We start from the raw sequence: 21,607 nt of genomic DNA on the forward strand, positions 1-21,607 counted from the left end.
TGGATCTAGCCGCTGCAGCGTATAGCCACAGTACTCACTAGGAGAGTCGCCTCGGGGTGGTGAGACCCCTCCCTGATGTCCTGACAGGTGCCGGAGCTGTTGATGGCACGCTCACTTCCCGTACTCCATCCGGAGCACTCGTGTTTGGGATCCACACTAGGGACAATGGAGAAGCCATTTGCCAGATCTCCACTCTGGTACCGGAGCTGTAATGCGCGCTCACCTCCCGACATGCAGACCTACATGTCTACCCATGGTACGCAACGTAAACGGAGGTTTCGAATCTTATAATCGCTGCACAGCTCTCGTTCGTAAGCTATAGTGACCCCCCCGGGCCGTTTCTCATTACGGGCCACGCCTCGATCGTAATTCACAGTTTTTGGCTGACCGTTTTTATGTGGTTTACTATGTGCTATTTATTGGTTTTATTTATTTATTTTTTAAGGAAAACTTACAGAAAAATATAAATAGCAAAAACGCTGCGACGCAACGCACCAATGGGGCCTCAGTTTATGGACAGAGTTATGATTATCCCAATAATATTATTAAGTATTATCTTTTGCAGTAATCATTAAAACATTTAAAGTAAAGTGTAGAGGGCTCATAGCAATAAAAAGAAACATATTAATACCCAAAAATAGATAATTGTTAAAAAACGTGAAACCTTCACCTTTCAGTTTTTAACCTGACAAGTACCTACCTATTTACTGCCTTCTGTTTAGAGTTACGTAGGAATTATTATGATTAAATTCTTTGTTGCACAAAATAAATTAGTACAATGGTGAACTTAATGCATATAGCAATCTGTAACAGTTAACCTTTGGTGATGTTGATAAAGTGATCAATAGAATTTTAATATTATTTTTAACATTGGCATTTCGTTTTGGTACAGGAGATTCAAACCCTTTATTCCATCAAAAAATTATTATTTCAGATAAAATGTATCACATTTTTTACATTTAATTTAAAACCCCTATATTTACATGTTTGGTTGGTATACCTAATAATCCGATGCGCTGCTAAATGTACTTAACTAAGCCAGCCTTTTTCTTTTAGGGGTAATAAACTTATTAGGTGATACTTTTATCGTCACTGGAACTTTTTCATTGCGCGCGAGTGTATGTCGTTAAAAAAACAATTTGTGGTTTCTAATTCTAATGAAACAATACCCCTACTTTACAATAGTTATTTTAATTTATGCTAATAAGATACCTAGATATTTTTTTAGTTTGTGTCAACATCTTCTCTCATCGCCATTCTCAATGATTGGCTCAATAGTGATCATCCTAAAAGTGATAGTGGGAGCTTAGGAAATATTAATTACTATTTGATAGAAAGTTTTTTCTGATAAAAAGAATTAGTTTTTAATATTTCTGCACCATGGCGGATGAAAAACTAGATAATGTAAGTGTGAAAAATTTAAATTAAAAATACCCAACGTGTTGATATAAAATTGTGCTAAATAAAAGAAATGACATGCCTCACAGGACTAATAAAAACATGACCGGTGGTCTTGTGGAGTTATAACACTTGAGTTATGTATAACTTAGAACATTGGTTCAGCAATATTCAGCATGTTATTAATACCACTAATAGTAAGACCCCTAAGAGCCCTTTTGAATTTCACAACAAAAACATGTACCCACCTATTAGATGGCGTAATTTTTATGCAAAACTATTCTAATGTTACCTATTTAAACTATAGTTGCAAGGGAAAAATGGCAAACTTACCATAAACGCTGACAAGTTGCTAAACATAAAAGACGGCGATTTGAAAAGAATATTGGATGAAGAAAAGGTGTCTTTGAAATCTTGTGAAGAAAATTTGGAAAAGATTCGAGAATGGTACGAAAAGCAGCCACATTTACCAAAAGGGCAAATAGGTAAGATAACATAGTTTATAATATAAATAAACATTTAACTAATGAAGCCTAACCTAATTGTAAATAAAATTATGAAAACTGAACTAAAAGATAAAATTTTACAAATTCAAAGTATACGCTTCAGGCTTAGTCTAACTAGTCAAAGATGCCGCCTCGTATCGTTCCTGGCTCGAAAGTGCCCAACAAGCCAGCCGCATTACCGCGCTGTATCGCCAACGAAATGCGCTGAACCAGGAACGACCCAGAGCGAGCATCATGACCTTTTTCCTTCAGGCGCTTGCCAAGCTCTCCGATGAAGCATAAAGCCTCTGTTCCCCAGGAACCTGCTGCTTCGACAACACAGGGCAGAAAGCTGTAAAGAGGCCTTCAAATTTGAATACTTTAAATGCTTTGCCCCTGCAGCTTTCTCGGCAGCAGCTCCTCCAGCACGAATTGTGTTGCCGAGATGAGCGGCGGCATAGGTACTTACACATGTAGCTTCCCAAACCAGACATTGGCCCCTTTTCCAAGGAATTAGTGTGAGGCCATCAGGGCGCTTCCCGTCGGTCCAAAACAAACCAGGAGATTTAAGGACGCACGGGATATTAGCTGACACCAAAGCTCTGCGTATTATATCGTTGAGGGCACTATGACGGGGCAACCTCCGGGCACACCTCGTGCAGCTGAGAGCGTGGTGGCCGTCTGCCTCTACCATCACCCCGCAGATGCACTTGTGTGGGACACAGACGTCGCAGCCAAATCGCAATGCTACTGCAATGCGTAAACTGCATTGACTTATATATTACTAGCGTAAGGACAGGCCCAACCGTTCTAGAAAATGACACCCTCGCGTTGGCCCTAAAATCTCATAAATCTGTCATAATTTGTATGAATTAGGGCCAGCGAGCGGGTGCCATTTTCTTATGACAAAACGTTCAGACGGGCGTATCCTTCCTTTTGAAATCATTGGTAAACTGTCATTGTCCAAATATGTGCCAAGCTGGGGCGAAGGCAGTGCATGCAACCAGGCTCCCGCTTCCGGTCTCGTAAGGGTCAATTCAGACGTACCACAACCACACCACAGCCACAACCACACCACAACCACGCGATGTGGTCGGGCGTATATTTTGTATTGACAATGAATAATCCAATTCACACGTGCCACATTTTGCCGTTGTTATCGACCACCTGTGTAATACGACCACATCGCAACCACATCGCAACCACATCGCAACCACAACGCAACCACAACGCAACCACATCGCAACGGCAACGCGGCGGCACCGCGGCAACCTGTTTTCCGTATTAACTGCACACGACGACGTGGTTACCACATCGCAATGACAGCGACAACGCAACCACATCGACATTTTGTCGCTGCCACAACGCAACTGCAAAAAGCCGCTGTCACACAATTCACACGTAACCACAGCGTGACCACATTTTGGCGCTGCGACGTGGTGTGGTTGTGGTACGTGTGAATTGACGCTAACCGCCTTAATCCGTGCAAGGTGGGCCCCCGAGGAGTTAGCCATAATATCAGCAACGAGGGCCTTACACTGAATTTCATCCCATTCTTTCTGTATGTTCGGTTATGTACAGATAACATAGGTATTTTTTTCATGATCTGGTCATGGCCGAATCCATGATAACAAATATGATGATTATGAGAACCATTTTTTTATGTCAATATAATATGAATGGTTATCGTTTTTCAGATGATCAAATGCTGATAAGATACTTGGTATCCTGCAATTTCAGCACAGAGAAAGTGAAAGACAAGTTGGATAACTTCTATTCGGCCAAAAACAAAATGTCTGATTTATTGAAAAACAGAGACCCATTATCACCGACTATTGAAAATGTTTTAAAAACTGGCTACTGGTTGCTTCTACCAAAACGGACGGATGATAATCATCGTATATCTATTTTTAGGTATGTACCAACCTGTTTATGAATGAATAAGTAGGTACTAAGTAAAATAAATTATAATTATGATTCTTTGATATAAATTACCTCTGATACTGTCATTCGCGGGAGAACCAACTAGTGGTTGTAAAAGATGAATGTTCAAATAAGTACTTCTAATGTCACGCTTTTTATGCACAGTTGGCGTCGAGAGCTTTGAGAGTTCATAGCAATAATTTGTCTGAATGTTAATTAGCTACAAAAATTTAGTAGGTACAGTTCTCTTTTTATCTGACGGCAACGTATCTTAGGCGGTAGTATACACATATTTAGGTATTTATTTATTTTATTTATCTCAAATTAATGTAAGTACCTACTCATATTTTGTGTTTCTTCTAATTTCAAATAAATATGCTTATTATGTATTTCATCGAAACTAAATGTCTCTGCAGACTCCCCGAAAACGCGAACAAAGACACAAGTTTCGCCGACATAGTGAAGATATCGTTCATGATCGGAGAGTACCGGCTGTGGAACGACGTCACCGGCGGCGAGCACTGGGTCTTCGACTACCAGAACGTCACGTTCCAGTTCGCCATGCAGTGCACGCCCACTCTGGTCTCCAATATTACGTTCATTCTGTCGGTATGTATGTAGCTTTACAGTGCCTAGAGTGTCTTGTCCATCTGTACAGACAGATTCTCGTTCCAAAATTTGATGTAGTCGGATCTGAACCAGTGCCTTATGGATGAGACTGTTGGAAAAATTAAAATTGCACTAGATAAGTAAGTATATTATGTGAAGATATCGTTCATGATCGGCGAGTACCGGCTGTGGAACGACGTCACCGGCGGCGAGCACTGGGTCTTCGACTACCAGAACGTCACGTTCCAGTTCGCCATGCAGTGCACGCCCACTCTGGTCTCCAATATTACGTTCATTCTTTCGGTATGTATGTAGCTTTACAGTGCCTAGAGTGTCTTGCACGAGGAGCAGAAGTTGCATCCTTGAGTGACGTAATATCACCTGAGTTAGAGAAACGTTTGGCGCAGCGTAGCGGTCTGTTGACTGGCCAATCATTACACCACGGTAGCCAACCATAGTGTGGCTGTTGTGTTTGACACCGAACGATACACAAGAAGAAGTGCCTTTTTTATAGTACCTAACCTAATATCGAAAGTTATTATCTTTCCAAAATTCGATGTATAGGCATTGGGATTTGGCATCTACGCCACGTAGCCGTTGGTAGCCCACTGTATCTTGTATCTTAATTTGTTTTATCCAGTTTTATCACTATCATATTATTATTCTGTACCGTTTACAGTTTCCATAATTCATACGATAATTTTATGTAGGTATATTTATATAATCACTATTGAATAAATTATTCTTCCACAGCATTGTTTAGCCGCAAAACTTAAAGGTGTCCATCTGATTGGGATACCGCAATACTGCGAGGCGTTGCTGAATCTGTTCAAAAGGGCTATGAAACCGAAGGTAGCCGAGAGGATCAACATTTACAACAGCTACGAAGAACTTTACAAGAAACTACCTAAGGCATTGTTCCCTTCTGATTTTGGCGGAAACGAGATATCTTCGAAGGAAATTACTGGTGAATACTATGTATCTGCTGATAAACAACTACTGCAAAAGCTATATAATTATAACTTTACTAAACAATCGGTGTATAATATAAAATGCTCCCGGAAAAGTAAATTAAAATTTTCTTCAAAATAATACTTAGCTGTCCCAGCACCTTTATAATGCTTACTTATCCCATTATTTTCATATATTTTTCAGATTCATGGCTGAAAACATTCCAGACACCAGAGTGGCGTCAATACTTCCTAGACCAAGACGAGGCTTGTTCTGATGAGAGCAAGAGAGAAGGTGTGACCAAACTTGACGAAGTATTCGGAGTGGAAGGTTCTTTTAGAAAACTTGATATTGACTAAGAACACTGGTTTCCTGAAGGCATCTCAAAGGGCTTGTGTTTTCAAAATAAAGGTATTATGGGTGGTGTTACTAAATAATAACAAAAAATGGTATAGTAAGTAAATATAGTTGTTTTATTAACTTTTAACCGCCACCCAAAACACCCGAAACTTGCGCAACGCAAGCAGGAAAACCCAAACGAACAACAAATTTAAGGGTATGAGACCCAACAATATAACATACGGAATAAGAGACGAACCAGCTCGAAATGCCTGCATCGGTCAGTTGGACCGTTCGGAGCATTAATTAATGAGTTCAGCCGAACACTCAATCAGCGGTCGCCGGTCAACAGTCGATTATGCCGAGTGTTGTTGCCACATCGTGCAGAGTTGAAACTAGGAGAGCAATTTCGTGAAAGATTTTCTGATTTAGGTAATCAGATTGTGTTTTTTTGGGTACACTGAGGAGCAATGAAATAGTGCCAGTGATAAAAGCATAAAATTACTCGAATTACTAGCTAAATAACTTCTTCTTCTTTCTCCTGCCCTTTTCCCAGTTCAGCTGGGGTCGGGCCTCCTCGTACTTCGGCGCCAGGATATTCTATCCCGGGTTGTCGATGTGGTCAGGTTTTGGGCTTTCATCTCCTTCTCGATAGCTAAATAACGCTGTCTCAAATATTAAAGAGCATTAAACAGACCGAATGTTACCTACTAAAACGTAAATATTTTGATGAAATTCTAAATTAAATGTTTTTGTCAACATTTTGTAGGTAGAACTTTTTCATTGCTCGTGACTCGTGAGTGTACTTGTAGAATTTTGGGCTAGAAAACTAATGATAAATCCTAACTTAATAATATTATAAATGCGAAAGTAACTGTGTCTGTCTGTCTGTCTGTCTGTCTGTCTGTTACTCTTTCACGCCAAAACTACTGAACGGATTTGAATGAAATTTGGTATACATACAGTCTAGACCCTGGGAAAGAACATAGGGTACTTTTTATCCCGGAATTCCCACGGGAAAACTTTTTAAGGCGAAGCGAAGCGCGCGGGAACAGCTAGTAAGAAATATAATTATTGTGTGGTGGCAACGGTACTCATTTTAAAGCATAATAATAATTACACAGTGTGAAGTAAAGCCCTACTTTCAGAACCCACACAACATTATAGTCGTGTGCCTATACACTTATTAAACGTTGGAACATTATGAAATGTTATTTGACTGCAACCAAGCAGATGTAAGGTATTGTAAAGTAAAATTTGGAAACACCTACAGTAAAAAGCTTTTAACGGTGAAATGAAAAGCAAATAAGTTTCGGACGATAAAAGCTTCACTTACTTCCTCCATTTTTTTTAATAATGGGCAAGGAAAATGAAAAATCGGGTAGGCGTTACGCAAAAGTATATAAATATTTTTTATCAATCTAAAATAGGTTATATATATTTTACTTGTTTGAATCAACGTTTTATTATGTAAGTAAAATATTTTTTATTTTAACTTTTTAGGTTTTGTGTTTTACGAATGTGTTTTTATGTTTTTATAGATACAAAGGACATTTATGTAAAATAACGGATCGTCAATAATAATATATTACTTACAAACTAGAATAGTGAAGGTGATAATAATGGATGAACAGGCACACACACACACACACTCATGTCTCAGTCTACTATAGGACATGGCAAACTGACAAAGGAAACAAAAATGTATTTATAGGTACTTACTAAAAAAATATGATTTTTTTTTCACATAAATTATAAAAACCAATAAAAAATAAATTAATCGACACTTAGCATTTTAAAAGAGCCAGGCATTCCCAACATTTCTTCACTGAACTTGGTTGAATCTCTGAAGGCTTCGTCGGTCTTCGCCTTGTCTGCTTCTTTCATTTTCTTAATGTTACCCTCCGACTTGAAGGCTTTAAATGTTATTTCTGAAAAAAGAGATACGACGTTGTTACAGGCAGCGCCTTCTTACACATAATTTCGAAGAATAACATATTCACCAACAACAAGTATAGGGACTTGTTTTGAGAAATATCACATTTTGTGACATGGCAAAATATAACTTTTTTATTCTTGCAAAAACTGTGAAAACTCATGTTAGTATTAGTATTTGCTAGCAAAATTTTACACCACCCTTAGTACGTGAGCGCGAGTCGTACTGGGACTTTACTGAGTTTTTGATAAATTTTGCTCTCAATTAGGTTTTACAAAATTTTCAATACTATAAAGACAGTCTGCTTATGCTAAAACCCCTTCATATATTACCTTACAAAAGATACTGCCGTCTCGAATAATGTGATGTAATTTCGTAAATAATATATCCTAAAGCCTAGTTTACTCAGTGACCTACTGCCAAAACACATTTTTTTTAGGGAACTATACTTCATATTCACATGTTTTTAAATACTACAACTAAAATACTTTGGATGACACGAAGATAAGTCGGTACTTAGCTAGGCATTACGGGCTTCAAGCCATATATCATCCATAGGCACTATATCTAACTTACCATGAATTTCAGCCAAAGATTTCTCTTCGCCACCGTAATCAGATGGTAAGATCCTCTTTGGAAAGAATTTGTGCAATGATTCAGGATCACTGAGAACGTGCAGACGATCTCGCAATTTCGCCGTCAAGCCTTGCTTAATAAGTGATACTAGAGATTCCAGAAACTTCGAAGAGTTTATAATGTAAATTCCCTTCAGTCTCATTCCGAAGCCGTCCTGCAAAAATATAATAATAATAATGATACAAAAATAGCTTCTGCATTTTCAATTCTTTCTAGATTTTTTTAAAATTCTAGGACCTTTACCCAAAAAACTGAAACTGAACAGTTTTAATATAAGATGATTAATAAAATTGTAGAGACGTCTTCAATATTTTTGTTTGTTTGTACAGACAGGTTTAATTTTTTATTATTTACTAGAGCTCTTGCTGTTATAAAACTGGCGAAATCAGACTCATCCCCCCGTTTTCATGCCCGCACTCTAATGCCTTCTCCTTATGAAGCCTTGACGGCCGACTGGTGTAGTGGTTAGTGACCCTGACTGCTAAGCCGAAGGTTCGATTCCCGGCTGGGGCAGATATTTTTTTAAAGACATATTTGTACTCGGGTCTTGGGTGTTGATATTTATATTTAATATGTATCTATCTATGTATTTGTGTAGATATATCAGCTGTCCGATACCTATAACACAGGCTCTGTCTAGCTTCGGGTCAGATGGCCGTGTGTGAGATGTCCCCACATATTATCATCGATAACATCGCTTCACTTTGCTTCATTTAATGTTTACTGAATAATTACTTAATAGTTCATAAAATTTTCACTTACAATAATAATGGATCTTCCTCTTTGTATAATCACCGGATTAACCTTCGTGAGGAGGCTCATGTTGACATGTTGGAAGTCAATAATCATTACCGTTCCTATGCAGTAGTCGTAGTGAAGTATGTAGTGGACAATCTGGAAACAATTTTAATGTTTAAATATAGATACATTGTTTTCAACTCAGCGGTACTAGCTTTTAGCAGCTGCTGTGCTAATGACGACTCTATCTCGTTCCATCATAATTTCACCTGTTGTACATTATTACTATTGTAAATTGTGCAATAAAGAATAAAATAATAATAATAATAAGTGTACGATAGTAGCTCTCACAAACTTTGTATTTCAGTCAAGTACCTATGCATGAGGACATATCTACTAAAAAAAAAACAAAACACGCACTCACGCCTTGTACTAATGTACTCCCTTGCGGGGTAGGCAGAGGTGCATTGCCACCCACCCACCCACCACCCACTTTTCGCTAGAGTGTATGTTAGTCCCAATGTAATAGGGGGCGGGCCTATTGCCATTTTACGGGCACATCCAAGACCCGAGAACAAATATCTGTGTTTAAACAAATATCTGCCCCGGCCGGGAATCGAACCCGGGACCATCGGCTCAGTAGTCAGGGTCACTAACCACTACGCCATTCGGTCGTCTACATATCTACTAGGTGATGATAATATCCTTATTCATAATTTGCCAACAACAAGGGTAAGTTAATGCTCCTAAGTACCTAACCCAATACAGACGCTGGTCGTACAACTACTGCACATCGTGTATTTAATATGAAATTTGTTAGGTGCATGAGTATGAATCGAACCCACATAAGTAAATTATAATATTAATGCATGAGGTATTATGGTCATATAAAGCTAACTTACCAAATTCATGTATTTATAAAAGTCAACAACAGAGAATTTGTCATAATTTTCGGTATAAAACTTGGAGAAGCACACTCTATAATGTTCTGGAGTTGGTTTTGGCAATATTCCATTGTACCTGAAAAAAAATACATACTTTACAAACAAAAAAACGATTAATTATGACTTTTCGAGTTTAAACTTGATTAAAATCTCTCTTTTGTTTTATCCTAACACATTAAAATTTAATACAATACCTATCTGCGGTTCAGTATTTTGAGGTCAAACAAAAAGTTAAACTTGTATGATTGTACCTACCTACATCATCGTAATTTGACCTTGAGGTTATTTTGTTCTCCACATCAGTAACTTAGGTGCCTAGTGAATGTCTTATCTATATTGTGGGTTTATTGACATTGTTAGGTTATAGGCATTTTGTGATAAATATTATGGTCAAGTATCGGGGATGCTAGTATGCGCAGTGTGAGCTTTGTTAGTAACATAGCGTAAAGTTGCAGCTATTCTGCACCCATCATTGGTTTAATCCATTAGGGTGATTCAGAGGCTCATTATGAACAACTTTTATGATTTTTGGGAATTAATGAAAACCCCTGAACTCACCCTAAAGACAGGTAGTCCTGAAAGTCCTTCTCCACGTCCATATCGACCAGGTACTCAGGCAGCAGCGTGCGGAAAGTACATAATTTATCCAAGTGCTTCTTCAGTCTTTCCAACGAGCCTTTGGATGCCATCAGATGCCTCTCTAGATATTGTCTGTCTGGAATCAAATGTACAAAGTTGAGTAGGTATATTCAGGAACAGTGGTGTAGTGGTTAGAGAATTTGGCTGTTATGCCGAAGGTAAGAACTTTTCTTTAGAAGACTCTTTGTTTTTGTTGATACGGTTTATTTCTTATTATTATTATTAAATACTTTACTGCACACTAATATGTACATAGGCGAAATTAATGCTAACAGCATTCTCTTCCAGCAAACCTTGGGTGTTTTGGAGAAAGTTATAGGTAGTGCGATAGACTGAGAGGAAAAAGTTATTTGTTGAAATACCTATAAACACTAGAATATACTTCGGGTTCGATTCCCGGCTGGGGCAGATATTTGTTTAAACACAGATATTTGTTCTCGGGTCATGGATGTGCCCGTAAAATGGCAATAGGCCCGCCCCCTATTACATTGGGACTAACATAACACTCTGGCGAAAAGTGGGTGCAGCAATGCTCTGCCTACCCCGCAAGGGAGTACATTAGTACGAGGCGTGAGTGCGTATATGTATAATAAATATTATGCCTATAAGTTACATACATATACAATACATAAACCCAATACATACTATACTTATTTCTTCTTACCAATCTTTATTTTGTTAAAGTGTAAGTTATAAGAATAAAAAAAATTATTTACTGACAGATTTAACAACTGAATAGATCTACCGATACAATTTTATTTGAGACAAAAATAGAATCTGTCACAATCACGCTTACGACGACGATTGCTTATATACATGATAAATCAGTGATAGGTTTTATAATATTAAAATATTTGTTTATTATTTATTAATAATGTGTAGGTGCATACCGAATTTTTTCACAACGAAGTGACTCTGCTTAGAAATCCAGTCTTCCAAAGTGTCGAGGGCCTTATCCACTTCCTCGTCACTATTGTATCCAAGCTCCTTACGGACATTTTCTTTTTGATTTTCATTGAATTCAAAAAATAATTCCTTGCCCATTATGTCACTTTTATTTTTATTTGCTTTATTAAAAATATACACTTACAAAGTTTTCAAGGTAAACACACTCACTGAAAACCAGTCACTTGCCAAAATTAACTTCGTAATCAATGCTATATCAATGATAACTTTTAAAACAAGGTTTTGAACGTAAGCCGGTTTTTATTACGTGTTGGTAGAGTTTTTTTTATTTTATAATATTGGTAGGTATAATTTAACCGCTCTCCTACGCGTGAACTCAAGTCGCGGTCTTGTTATGAATTAAGATATGATCTTGATTCGCTACATGGTGTTTCGTTTTGGGGGCATGTCACGCAATCGGTACGCTTACTGAAACGAGATAGAGTCGTGTTTTGTCAAGCAAGAACCGCCACCTTTGGCTATACAAGTCATTGGGAAATGTAATAGTAATAGGTGATGATAACTAATATTATGACTATCGACAAATTACTGTAAAATTTTAAGTCGATTAAAAAACATTTTATAGTTTCATCTGATTTCATTTCTAAGCCCTACTTTAGTTAACCTGGATGATAGTTACTTAAATGCGTCAGGAGACTCCGGAAGGTTACATAATTAATTTGTCTTGTATTAGTAGAAATATAAATATAGACCGATAAATCAAACTTAATGTTGCGGATCAACTAATCTATTCTATTGCGAAAAGTATAATATTCCATTTCCGATATCATGACGGTCGAAAGGCGTAGTGGTCAGTGACCCTGACTGCTATGCCGAAGGTCCCGGGTTCGATTCCCGGCTGGGGCAGATATTTGTTGAAGGACAGATATTTTCACTCGGGTCTTGGGTGTTGATATTTATATTTAGTATGTATCTATCTATGTATTTGTGTAGATATATCAGTTGTCCGACACCCATAACACAGGTTCTGCCTAGCTTGGGGTCGGGTGGGCGTGTGTGAGATGTCCCCACATATTTATTTATTATTATCAAATAAAAGTACTTGTTTACGTATATTTGTGCTTTCGCGCTTAACATAACAAGTTATTTGCTGATTTAACTTGAGCAGAATGACGTAGATTCAAATTGTAAACCAGTTCTCTAACGTCATATAAAAGAGTTTTAATGAGAAAAAAATAAAAGTGTAGCCAAATACCAGTTTCCTATACTGAGTAGGTATAAATAAATAAATATGTGGGAACATCTCACACACAGCCATCCGACCCCTAGCTAGGCAGAAACTGTGTATAAGGGCAAAAACTGTAAATATCAACACCCATGACCCGAGTACAAATATCTGTCTAAAAACAAATAATTGCCCCAGCCGGGAATCGAACCCGGGACCTTTGGCATAGCAGTCAGGGTCACTAACCACTACGCCATTCGGTCGTCGAGGTTTACTTTCACACTTCACTAGGCGTTTTTCCTTATTTTAGGCAGTCTAGTACATCTTTCTTCAAAGCCATTTTTATTGACTTTTGTCCAGTAATTCCAAATAACCCACAGCAAGGTACATAACTGCACTTACTTCTCTGACGAGAAGGCTTAAAAAAATAAACGCAAAAATAAAACTACATTGATCCCAAATAATGTAAATTATATATTTACAAAAGAGTAATTAAAATACACAACTACTTTATCATCACACACATACATTAATGGTACAAAAAATACAGTTTATTAATTTAAGTACCTAATAGCAATTATATCAAAATACTCGTACCTATACATTGGAACTTAAGTTTTTTCCTGTCAACCAATCATTTTTGAATGTAAAAAAAAATAAAAAATAAATGAGTTGAACTGATATGGGACAAACAGAAAATATGGTGGTACATTTCCAATTACACTCACGCGCAATGAAATAGTTCCACCCACGAAATGCCGACATCAAACGACCCCAATTTTTTCAAACATTTAATTTAAAATTTGTACAAAATTATACCGTAGTTTGTTGGTAATATCCTGATGCACTGTTAAATGTACTTTAATGTTGCAGAAGGCATCATTAAGCTAGCCTTTTCCGTTAAAGAGTAATTTGGTGTTTTTCTCAGTGGAACCTTTTCATTGCCCGTGAGTTTAATAATAAAATTAAATACCTAGGTAACTTCATGGAATCTCTTTCTCTTCGAGTGCTTCATAAATGCTTCATAAAAGTCTATTCTCGTCTTTATAAAATATCAAAATGACTGAAGGACTTTTGCTATCTCGCTATACACCTCTACACAGAGAACTGTCAAGACGTTTTTCTACTCCAATTTATTTTGCAAGCAACATTTTTAGATATTGTTCCTTTATTAAGACTAGTTATAGAAATCCAACCACTACCGCTAATACATACTAGTCACAGATATCGATTATTTATGCCTAGTTTCACCATAGTCTGTTATATCAATAACACCCCTGTTACATTATAATAATATCATCAATTATACGTCATCTCTATATTCAATTCTTGACAGATGTGTCAACCAACAACTAATCCCTTGTTATGATCTAACAGAGTATGGTGAAACCGTGGCTTAACTTATTAAATTGTCAATTAATTATTAACATATAGGTAATTAGTCTACAGTGAGAGTCCGGAAGCTGCCCGGCATGCCCATGTAATCCTCGTTGAACTTGGCGCTTATCCTCATGGACTCGTCAGTGCAGTAAGTGTCCGTCACTTTGAGGTGCTGAATGTGTTTCTCTGACGAGAGCTCCTTGAAGACTCTGTCTGTAAGGTGAATAAAATATTGATTAAAAATCCAAACCTAACTAGAAAAGCAATTGATTGTATAAAAATCCTGATAATAGTTATGCTCATTGTTGAGTCTAGTAAATATAATATAATGTATATCAAAAACCCCAAAGATAAGATCAGACAGACTGATCAGATCAGAACTTCATAATAATTATATGTACCTATAATAAGGTAATATTGTCACCTGGGACTTTCTCATTGCTCGCGAGTGCAAACCGTACAAATGCTGTACAATGACATACCATGAAGCTCCTGTATGGACTCGCCGCTGCCGCCGTAGTCCGACGGCAGACACTCGGGGGTAATGAACTTGTGCAAGGAGTCGGGGCTGGAGTGCACCTGGATCCGGTTGCCGACCTTCTCACTCATGCCCTGCTTCAGCAGCCCCACCACCGCGTCCACGAACTTGGAGTCGTAGAGCACGTGGATAGCCTTTATACGAGCTCCGTAGCCTTCCTGGGGAGGAGGGGGCAATTCATTGACTTACATATTACTAGCGTATATAAGGACAGGCGCAACCGCTCAAAAATATTGCACCCTCACGCTGGCCCTAAAATATCAAATATTTGTCATAATTTGTTTGAATTAGGGGCTGTGCGCGGGTAACATTTTATTCAGGCAAAATATTCTGAAGGGCGCATCTTTCTTTCATTTAGATTAATTTTTTTTTAATTTTATATAAAATATCCATGGCATAGTAACAATGATTTACTCTTATGTTAGTGACTTATACTAAACACTAATTACAATATGCTACAGTACAATGTCAAGATAAAGTCTCTAGAAATTATATAAAGTATCTATAATTTCTGAGTGTTAATAATTAAAGTGTTCACTGTACCAGACCCATAGAAAATATCATTCATTGACATATGTGTCTACAGCAGTGATTCCCAACCTTTTTGGGTGAGATTCAAAAATAGATTTGTTTTATTCGACTCCTTGGTCCAATAGTGTGATCAACTATTGCAAGGTGTTCTTGTCAAAAATGTGTGGTAGTGTTAAGAATGTGTAGTTGTCAAGTATGTGTATATGCAACAGAAGAAAATAAACAGCCGCAGAATTAGGATTTTCTTGTTTTGCCATTTCAAAATTTTAAACCTGCGCTGTCAAAATGTTATTATCACGTTGGTATTACTTACAATCATTGCAGTCATGAGTTTTTGCAATATTAAAGGGTTCATTTTGGCAATAATATCTGTGAGGGAGAACTGTTGCATGTCCACGATGATCTCGAATCCTGTCACGTACTCGTTCACCATGTAATATTCAGCATTCTGGAATAAAATATAATAAGTATATATATGTATATGCACTCACGACTGTAATCCCCGAAAGGGTAGTCAGAGGTGGCTGTACCAATGTACAGGTCAGGATTTGAACACACGGCCTCTCGATTGAGAGGATGAGGCCTTATCCATTACTCCAGCACCACTCCGCATCGCACCGCTCAATATAATAAGTACATATATTTATATATAATATTACTGTTCAAAAATATATATAACTAGTAACGCAGTGTAGCGTTCTGTCTAATATTCAATAGGGTCGTTTATGAAAGAAAGAGTGAATAGATCGGTTTAAAATCCTTCAGCCACTTGACTGAAGGATTGATTGAGCAAGAAAACTGTTTTCCTTAATACATCATTATTATAAGTACATACTTATCTAATCTAACTAGACAACATTAAACAACCATAGATCTCTTTAAAAAACCAGACTTATTACCATTTTGTAAAACCTGCTGCATACCTAAAAGATATGTTACATAAGTTCCTGTCTTACTGGCTTTGAATATTCAAATCAAAAATTACTTAGCCAAATCATTGCAGAACAAAATATTACAGTAATACATTCATACACTCATGAGCAATGAAAAAGAGCCATCTGCCATTGGCGTTCCATATGTCACTGAGACTTTTTCATTGATCGCGAGTGTAATACATTAGCCATCTGTAAGATGTAAACATTCTAAATGGTTATAATAAATGATTATAAAAAATGGTTACTTATCAATGCACTTACCACTATAGTATACCGGACATAGTCGATTAAATTATAAGTTTCAATATTTCCAGCAAAGACATCGATAAGCACTCGATAGTAATCCTTCGTGGGCATCGGCATGATTGCATGTTTTCTGAAAAAAAAATCGTATTTCAATGTACCTAAACTTTTTGTAAATTCAATGCGTACATCTTCTTCTTAGTTCAATTTAAAACCAATCTTACTAAGTACCTACTTAAATACTTAGTTAAAGTATTTTGAAAGACCTAAATTACGGACAGGAAGTCTAACAACTTTTTCTCATACTTCGTGCTGTTTTTAATTATTATTTATGTTTTAAGATAGTTAAACAGGTTATAATTTGTACAGCCACAAGTAAATAATTATTTAAAAGTATCCATCTATTAGATACCAAAACTGATTATAGTGGTACACTTTGAAATGAAAATAGGTAGAAATTATACCCTTTGCAGCGAAGAAAAGTTGAGCTAGCTTCAGTGATTGTAACTGATCATTAAAGTTAAGCAACACATGGCACGGTCACTCATTGGATAGGTGACTGTAAGTGGTTGTTTTCTGGCCGCTGCCATGGGCCAGAGGCCTTCGGGCAGCTTGTAAACATCTGACAGTCGGGTTGCCCACTTACCCGACAACTCTCTCAGCACAAGCTTGCTTGTGTTGGGGTCCACCAACCCGTACTAGCCCAGCGTGGTGAACTAAGGCCTAAAACCCTTCCTTTATTGGACCGGTTGGATGGGTTGTGATGAACCAAGTTTCATGTAGCGACTTAATTTGGGACATTGTAGCATTTCTAAAGATACATGAAATTTATGCATAGTTTTGCAAAAGAAACAGTCACCTTTTCATAACAATTTTTATCATAGTTAACTACTTACAAAGTCTTGAAGAGGGTCTGGAAATCGGTTTTCACGTTGATATTGTCGAAGAGTTCGGGCATCAGCCGGCGCAGAGTACACCGCTTGTCGAGGCGTTTCTTAGCTTTCTCCAGTGATCCCTTCGAAGTGATCACATACGCCTCTAGGTAGTCGCGGGCTGAAAAATATCAGTATAAATAAGGATCCACCAATGCGCACTAAGAGAGCGTGGTGGACTAGGCCTAAAACCCTTTCTTCATTGGAAGAAGACCCGTGCCCTTGCAGTGGGGACGTGATGGGTTGTGATGCGATGATGATGATAAATAAGCGATGTAACGGTTCATCAATATTTGATTATCCAAGGCACTGTGTGCGTCCAACGAAGGATTTGCCTACAAATTTGTACGTAGTTTGTTCGTTAGATGAAAAATTCTTAGGGTTGAATTTAACCATTAATAGGTAGATTGACTGTGGATGATCCGTTTTTGACTAGTTTAAATAATAATATATAATGTATTATCGGGGATCTTCTTAAGGGGGGTTAGAACGGAAATATGAATATACCTAATGGAGGTAAATAAATAATGATACTAAAATGATAAAGACAAGGTTTTCAAATTCAAATTAGACACTCCAACATTTTGGTGCGAGTATTAAACCAGTGACGTGGTTAATTTTGAATCTTAAAAATTTTTGGGCTTAACCAGTTAGGTACCTACACTCTTAAAAGCAGGTTATGTTAAACAAAAACGTAACGCAAAAAACCTATAAGCGCATACTGGTCGTTAATATAATTATGTTGAATAAAAAATATGACCTTTGAAAAAATATCCTTATGTTTACAACAACACTAAAACCATTATTTAATATGATAAAAACATAATGAACCTAACTTTTAACTAAAATTATTCAAGCTCAACAGTAACTACAATAACTATTTTATGTAATACTATTAATATAATATTTTGTATAATGTTAATGTGACACAGCAGACCAAAACTCGCTAACTAGAAAATACCATCATATTGTTAACGTTACCACAAAAGCATATTAACTTACTTTTAAATTATTGCTTATAAAATGTTCAATTCTAGGATTCATTTTTATAAAGTTAATTAATCATCTCACTTATATACGCTAGATAATATTAAATAATCCTAATTAACTTTTTGTATAGAAATTTTAGAAAATATTTCATTAGTTTAGATAATGACTGACCAACGAGACTCTACAAAAAAAGGATTGGGATAGGTTAGGAACATACCTTAAAAATTTGATGTACTGAACTATAATTATTGGTTAATTCACATTTTTACTATTATTATTTTACATCCACAACCGAATTCTCGTTCCTTAACAAAACCCACCCTTTTCACCCCTAAAATATTCAATAACAATAGCCATAGACAAAAAAATACTCACGAAACTCTTTCACGACAAAATGGTTCTGCTGCCGCGCCCACGCTTGCAGCACATCGATGGCATCGTTGAGACTTTTTTCATCGTTAAATCCAAACATCTTCCGAATCTCCTGCACCTGGTTCGGTCTGGTCTTGAAGAGGGGGTGACTGGGTCCAGCTCTGACCACCATTTTTAGTTCCTAGTGTCACTGTGTCTAAAATCAAACTAAGGTAAATTTTCGACGCAAAGCCGAAGCGGTGCAGCCTTGAGGAACGTGTTATTTCGACTGCTTCAATGATCGTTAGGGTTTTCCTCGCAGGACCTTTCTGGCGTTTTTTTTCGCGTACAATTAAGTACTTTAACGTTTTTTTTAACAGATACTTAGTTTACTTTTTAACCAAATGACTCCAGAGCGGAATACTTTGGATTTCATATAACTGTAGAAGTTTGCTGTGTATTGAATGACAGTAATGGATTTAAATGGGCGGCCTCTAGATATTTAGCGATGCAAATACAGTCGAAAGGAGTTAGATAATACTTGATGATTTTCATAATCACTTGATGGCTAATCAACACTTTGATGTCAAAATTAACGCAAAAAAAAACTCTAATCGTAGGTATAGGGGGTCAATTTTATTATGCTATTGCGAATTCTGTGTCAATTAATAACAATTCAATTGATATAACCCATACAAAAAGTCGATCCATAGACAAAATCAATTGATAATGGGATATAAATTTTTATTTTCTATTCCACTTGTACTGTTGCGTGACTAGTACCATTACGGAATATATCTAAAACCATAAAACTAAAAACTTCTCGGCTCGACGTCACAGGAATCGCGTTAGCTAAAATGTACCTATACTGTATTTATTCTTATTTGGCACAAAAGGTAAACAATATTTGTGTGTCTTTTTAATTAAAAACTATAAAACAAATAAACTACAGCCAAAATAAATGGTTTAATTACAAAATCAATCATTTTTGCTTGTTAGTATTTTATTTGTCATTATGTTTATTTTTTTTTACTTAGTTTTTAAACTTTTCATTCAAATTCAATAAAAAAGACACTCCAAGACTACTCAAAATCTGTGCCAAGTAAGAAAAAATACATTATACATAGATGTATACGATTATATTATGATGATTGATTTGATGCCTACTGGAAGTCTAAAAATAACAATGTTATTAAAACAATGATATTTTAGTATCAAGTTAATATTTTCCAAAACAACGTGCGAATGCAACATGCGAATACAAAAATAAAACAATTAAATTTGGAAAATTTATATGTGACGCACATACGTTTTTAGGGTTCTGTACGATGCTTTTAAATGTTAAGTATATTTTATATTTTTTTCGGTCTACTTGAAAGAAAGAAAAATTTACTTAGTTAGTACTGACAGCAATCATACTGACATGTGACTGACTGACTACCAAGTGACATGTAGAGGTACATTTAGCTTTTCCGTTTAGGAATCATTTGATGTAGGTATTTCTCAGTGAAACTTTTTCATTATTCGTGACTTTCGTCAGTGTATTTATTACCAGTTTACAAAAATGATGATGCGGACACCACTGCACGTTGCATCGTACATACTTAGGTAGACATGTACACAATATTATTTTCCTTCTTTATTCATATGAAATTTTGTACTAAACTAGCACGTTTTTAAAACGTCATTACCTAGCTAAAAAGCACTTTATAGGGACGTTTAATGAGACAATTCATTGTTATTTGAGATTATGTATGGTTAATTCTAGGATTATTAAATTACATTTATTTTATTTTTTCATTTAGGGATATAGTAACTATAGTGGTTAGCACAGTAGCATAGCACGTGGCGCTACAAAAAATATGAATATTTTAATATAACGAAACAATCAACTGCAAATTAAATAATATCAATTACACCAACACCAAGGCCCTTTTTATTTTAAGTTTCGCTAATTAAAATTAAAACATAAATATTCAGCGCTCCTTTTAAATATTTGGTTTAAAAATGTATATAACCCCTTGGCGCAAACACACTATTATAACAAAAATCTAAAATCACTTAGATTAACAATATACTCACGAACAAGATAGTGTGTCACATAGAAAAACAAAGCAAAAAACTGTCAGCATTTTGTTTACTGTCAAACCGTTTTAAGTTCAACCTCATGACAACCATTGCAATAACAGATAGTCACAAAATAATCTTCTTTTCAAGCGAATTCAAGATAAGAGCTCAGTGTAAGAAGTGGTGTGTTATTTATCGAGACGTTTCTTTTGCCCTGACACTTTATCTAGTTCGTATTAAATGTCGCTGTAAGATCACAAGCAAACCGGTGTCTGCAGTGCGTAAAATCTCGTGCAGTGCGTCACGTGATGACGTACTCAGGAGCATCGGGGAAATCCAGGTTGTCCCATTAATTTTACGTCTCTGTTTTTTTTCAAACCTTTATGAACTTGCTTGCTCTCCCCACGAGCTTTGGACTGCACATTATTTTAAGGTAAGTCAGCGTTCACCAAGTGGACCATGCGGATTTTAATAAATGTATGGAGAAATGGCGTCGGCAATGCCGAACTTGTGTGAATTTCTTACCAAGTATACCTAATAAAATACAAATAGCAAAGTGCGGTTTGCTGGTTGCTATGGAAAATACTTTAGGCATCAGAGATAGTGTACCCGGTACATGCCAAATTTCAGCTCAATCTCTTTTGCATATACCTAGGACTCTCGGTGATGAAATGACTAGCCAGTCAGATAAGTTGTCAGTCGCTGACTGACCTATGTGTTCCGGATGTATATGTCGCAGGCATCTGGTTTAATCTCCTGTTTGATGGAACCGCTAGCCCTTTCATTAGATGACGCTACTCAGTTGAATGACTAAAGAACAACTCGTGAAGTGGTTGACTGTAACGTCCAACGTCTTGACTGAACGTTATTCAGCGAAGTTGTTAAATGGGATATAGCATAGCAACTTTGTA

At 36.6% G+C, this 21,607-nt stretch overlaps 3 protein-coding genes across 3 annotated transcripts; 1 reads left to right on the top strand and 2 right to left on the bottom strand.

Annotated features, from left to right (window-relative positions):
* Positions 1-1,237: 1,237 nt before the first annotated feature.
* Positions 1,238-5,829, top strand: LOC105381671 (alpha-tocopherol transfer protein-like). Its single transcript, XM_048626530.1, has 7 exons — positions 1,238-1,404; positions 1,706-1,883; positions 3,581-3,797; positions 4,223-4,415; positions 4,575-4,718; positions 5,169-5,481; positions 5,571-5,829. Exons 1-7 carry the CDS (start codon positions 1,381-1,383, stop codon positions 5,723-5,725), a joined length of 1,224 nt encoding a protein of 407 aa, XP_048482487.1. The 5' UTR covers positions 1,238-1,380; the 3' UTR covers positions 5,726-5,829.
* Positions 5,830-7,410: 1,581 nt separating this feature from the next.
* On the bottom strand, positions 7,411-12,044 carry LOC125489738 (alpha-tocopherol transfer protein-like). Its single transcript, XM_048626589.1, has 6 exons — positions 11,489-12,044; positions 10,518-10,674; positions 9,918-10,035; positions 9,040-9,171; positions 8,218-8,431; positions 7,411-7,636 (listed from the first exon to the last, which is right to left on the bottom strand). The coding sequence occupies exons 1-6, from the start codon at positions 11,640-11,642 to the stop codon at positions 7,482-7,484; spliced, it is 930 nt and encodes a 309-aa protein (XP_048482546.1). The 5' UTR covers positions 11,643-12,044; the 3' UTR covers positions 7,411-7,481.
* Positions 12,045-13,183: 1,139 nt separating this feature from the next.
* LOC105381673 (clavesin-1) lies at positions 13,184-18,957 on the bottom strand. Its single transcript, XM_048626504.1, has 6 exons — positions 18,654-18,957; positions 17,253-17,409; positions 16,375-16,489; positions 15,492-15,626; positions 14,592-14,805; positions 13,184-14,322 (listed from the first exon to the last, which is right to left on the bottom strand). The coding sequence occupies exons 1-6, from the start codon at positions 18,820-18,822 to the stop codon at positions 14,168-14,170; spliced, it is 945 nt and encodes a 314-aa protein (XP_048482461.1). The 5' UTR covers positions 18,823-18,957; the 3' UTR covers positions 13,184-14,167.
* Between the last annotated feature and the right edge of the window lie 2,650 nt (positions 18,958-21,607).

The sequence above is a fragment of the Plutella xylostella genome, chromosome 16 (genome assembly GCF_932276165.1).
Source record: "Plutella xylostella chromosome 16, ilPluXylo3.1, whole genome shotgun sequence".
Classification (NCBI taxonomy): Eukaryota; Metazoa; Arthropoda; class Insecta; order Lepidoptera; family Plutellidae; genus Plutella; species Plutella xylostella.

Bases quoted from the DNA above. Each gene is read 5' to 3' on its own strand.
- LOC105381671 (XM_048626530.1), top strand. From the start codon at position 1,381: ATGGCGGATGAAAAACTAGATAAT. The intron at 1,405-1,705 runs GTAAGTGTGAAA...TTTAAACTATAG, and splicing joins CGGATGAAAAACTAGATAAT to TTGCAAGGGAAAAATGGCAA. The intron at 4,416-4,574 runs GTATGTATGTAG...TATTATGTGAAG, and splicing joins ATATTACGTTCATTCTGTCG to ATATCGTTCATGATCGGCGA.
- LOC125489738 (XM_048626589.1), bottom strand. From the start codon at position 11,642: ATGGGCAAGGAATTATTTTTTGAATTCAATGAAAATCAAAAAGAAAAT. The intron at 10,036-10,517 runs GTGAGTTCAGGG...ATTTTTTTTCAG, and splicing joins CAGGACTACCTGTCTTTAGG to GTACAATGGAATATTGCCAA. The intron at 7,637-8,217 runs GTAAGTTAGATA...CTCTTTTTTCAG, and splicing joins ATCTTTGGCTGAAATTCATG to AAATAACATTTAAAGCCTTC.
- LOC105381673 (XM_048626504.1), bottom strand. From the start codon at position 18,822: ATGGTGGTCAGAGCTGGACCCAGTCACCCCCTCTTCAAGACCAGACCG. The intron at 17,410-18,653 runs GTGAGTATTTTT...GATATTTTTCAG, and splicing joins TTTTGTCGTGAAAGAGTTTC to CCCGCGACTACCTAGAGGCG. The intron at 15,627-16,374 runs GTAAGTGCATTG...ATTTTATTCCAG, and splicing joins ATGTCCGGTATACTATAGTG to AATGCTGAATATTACATGGT.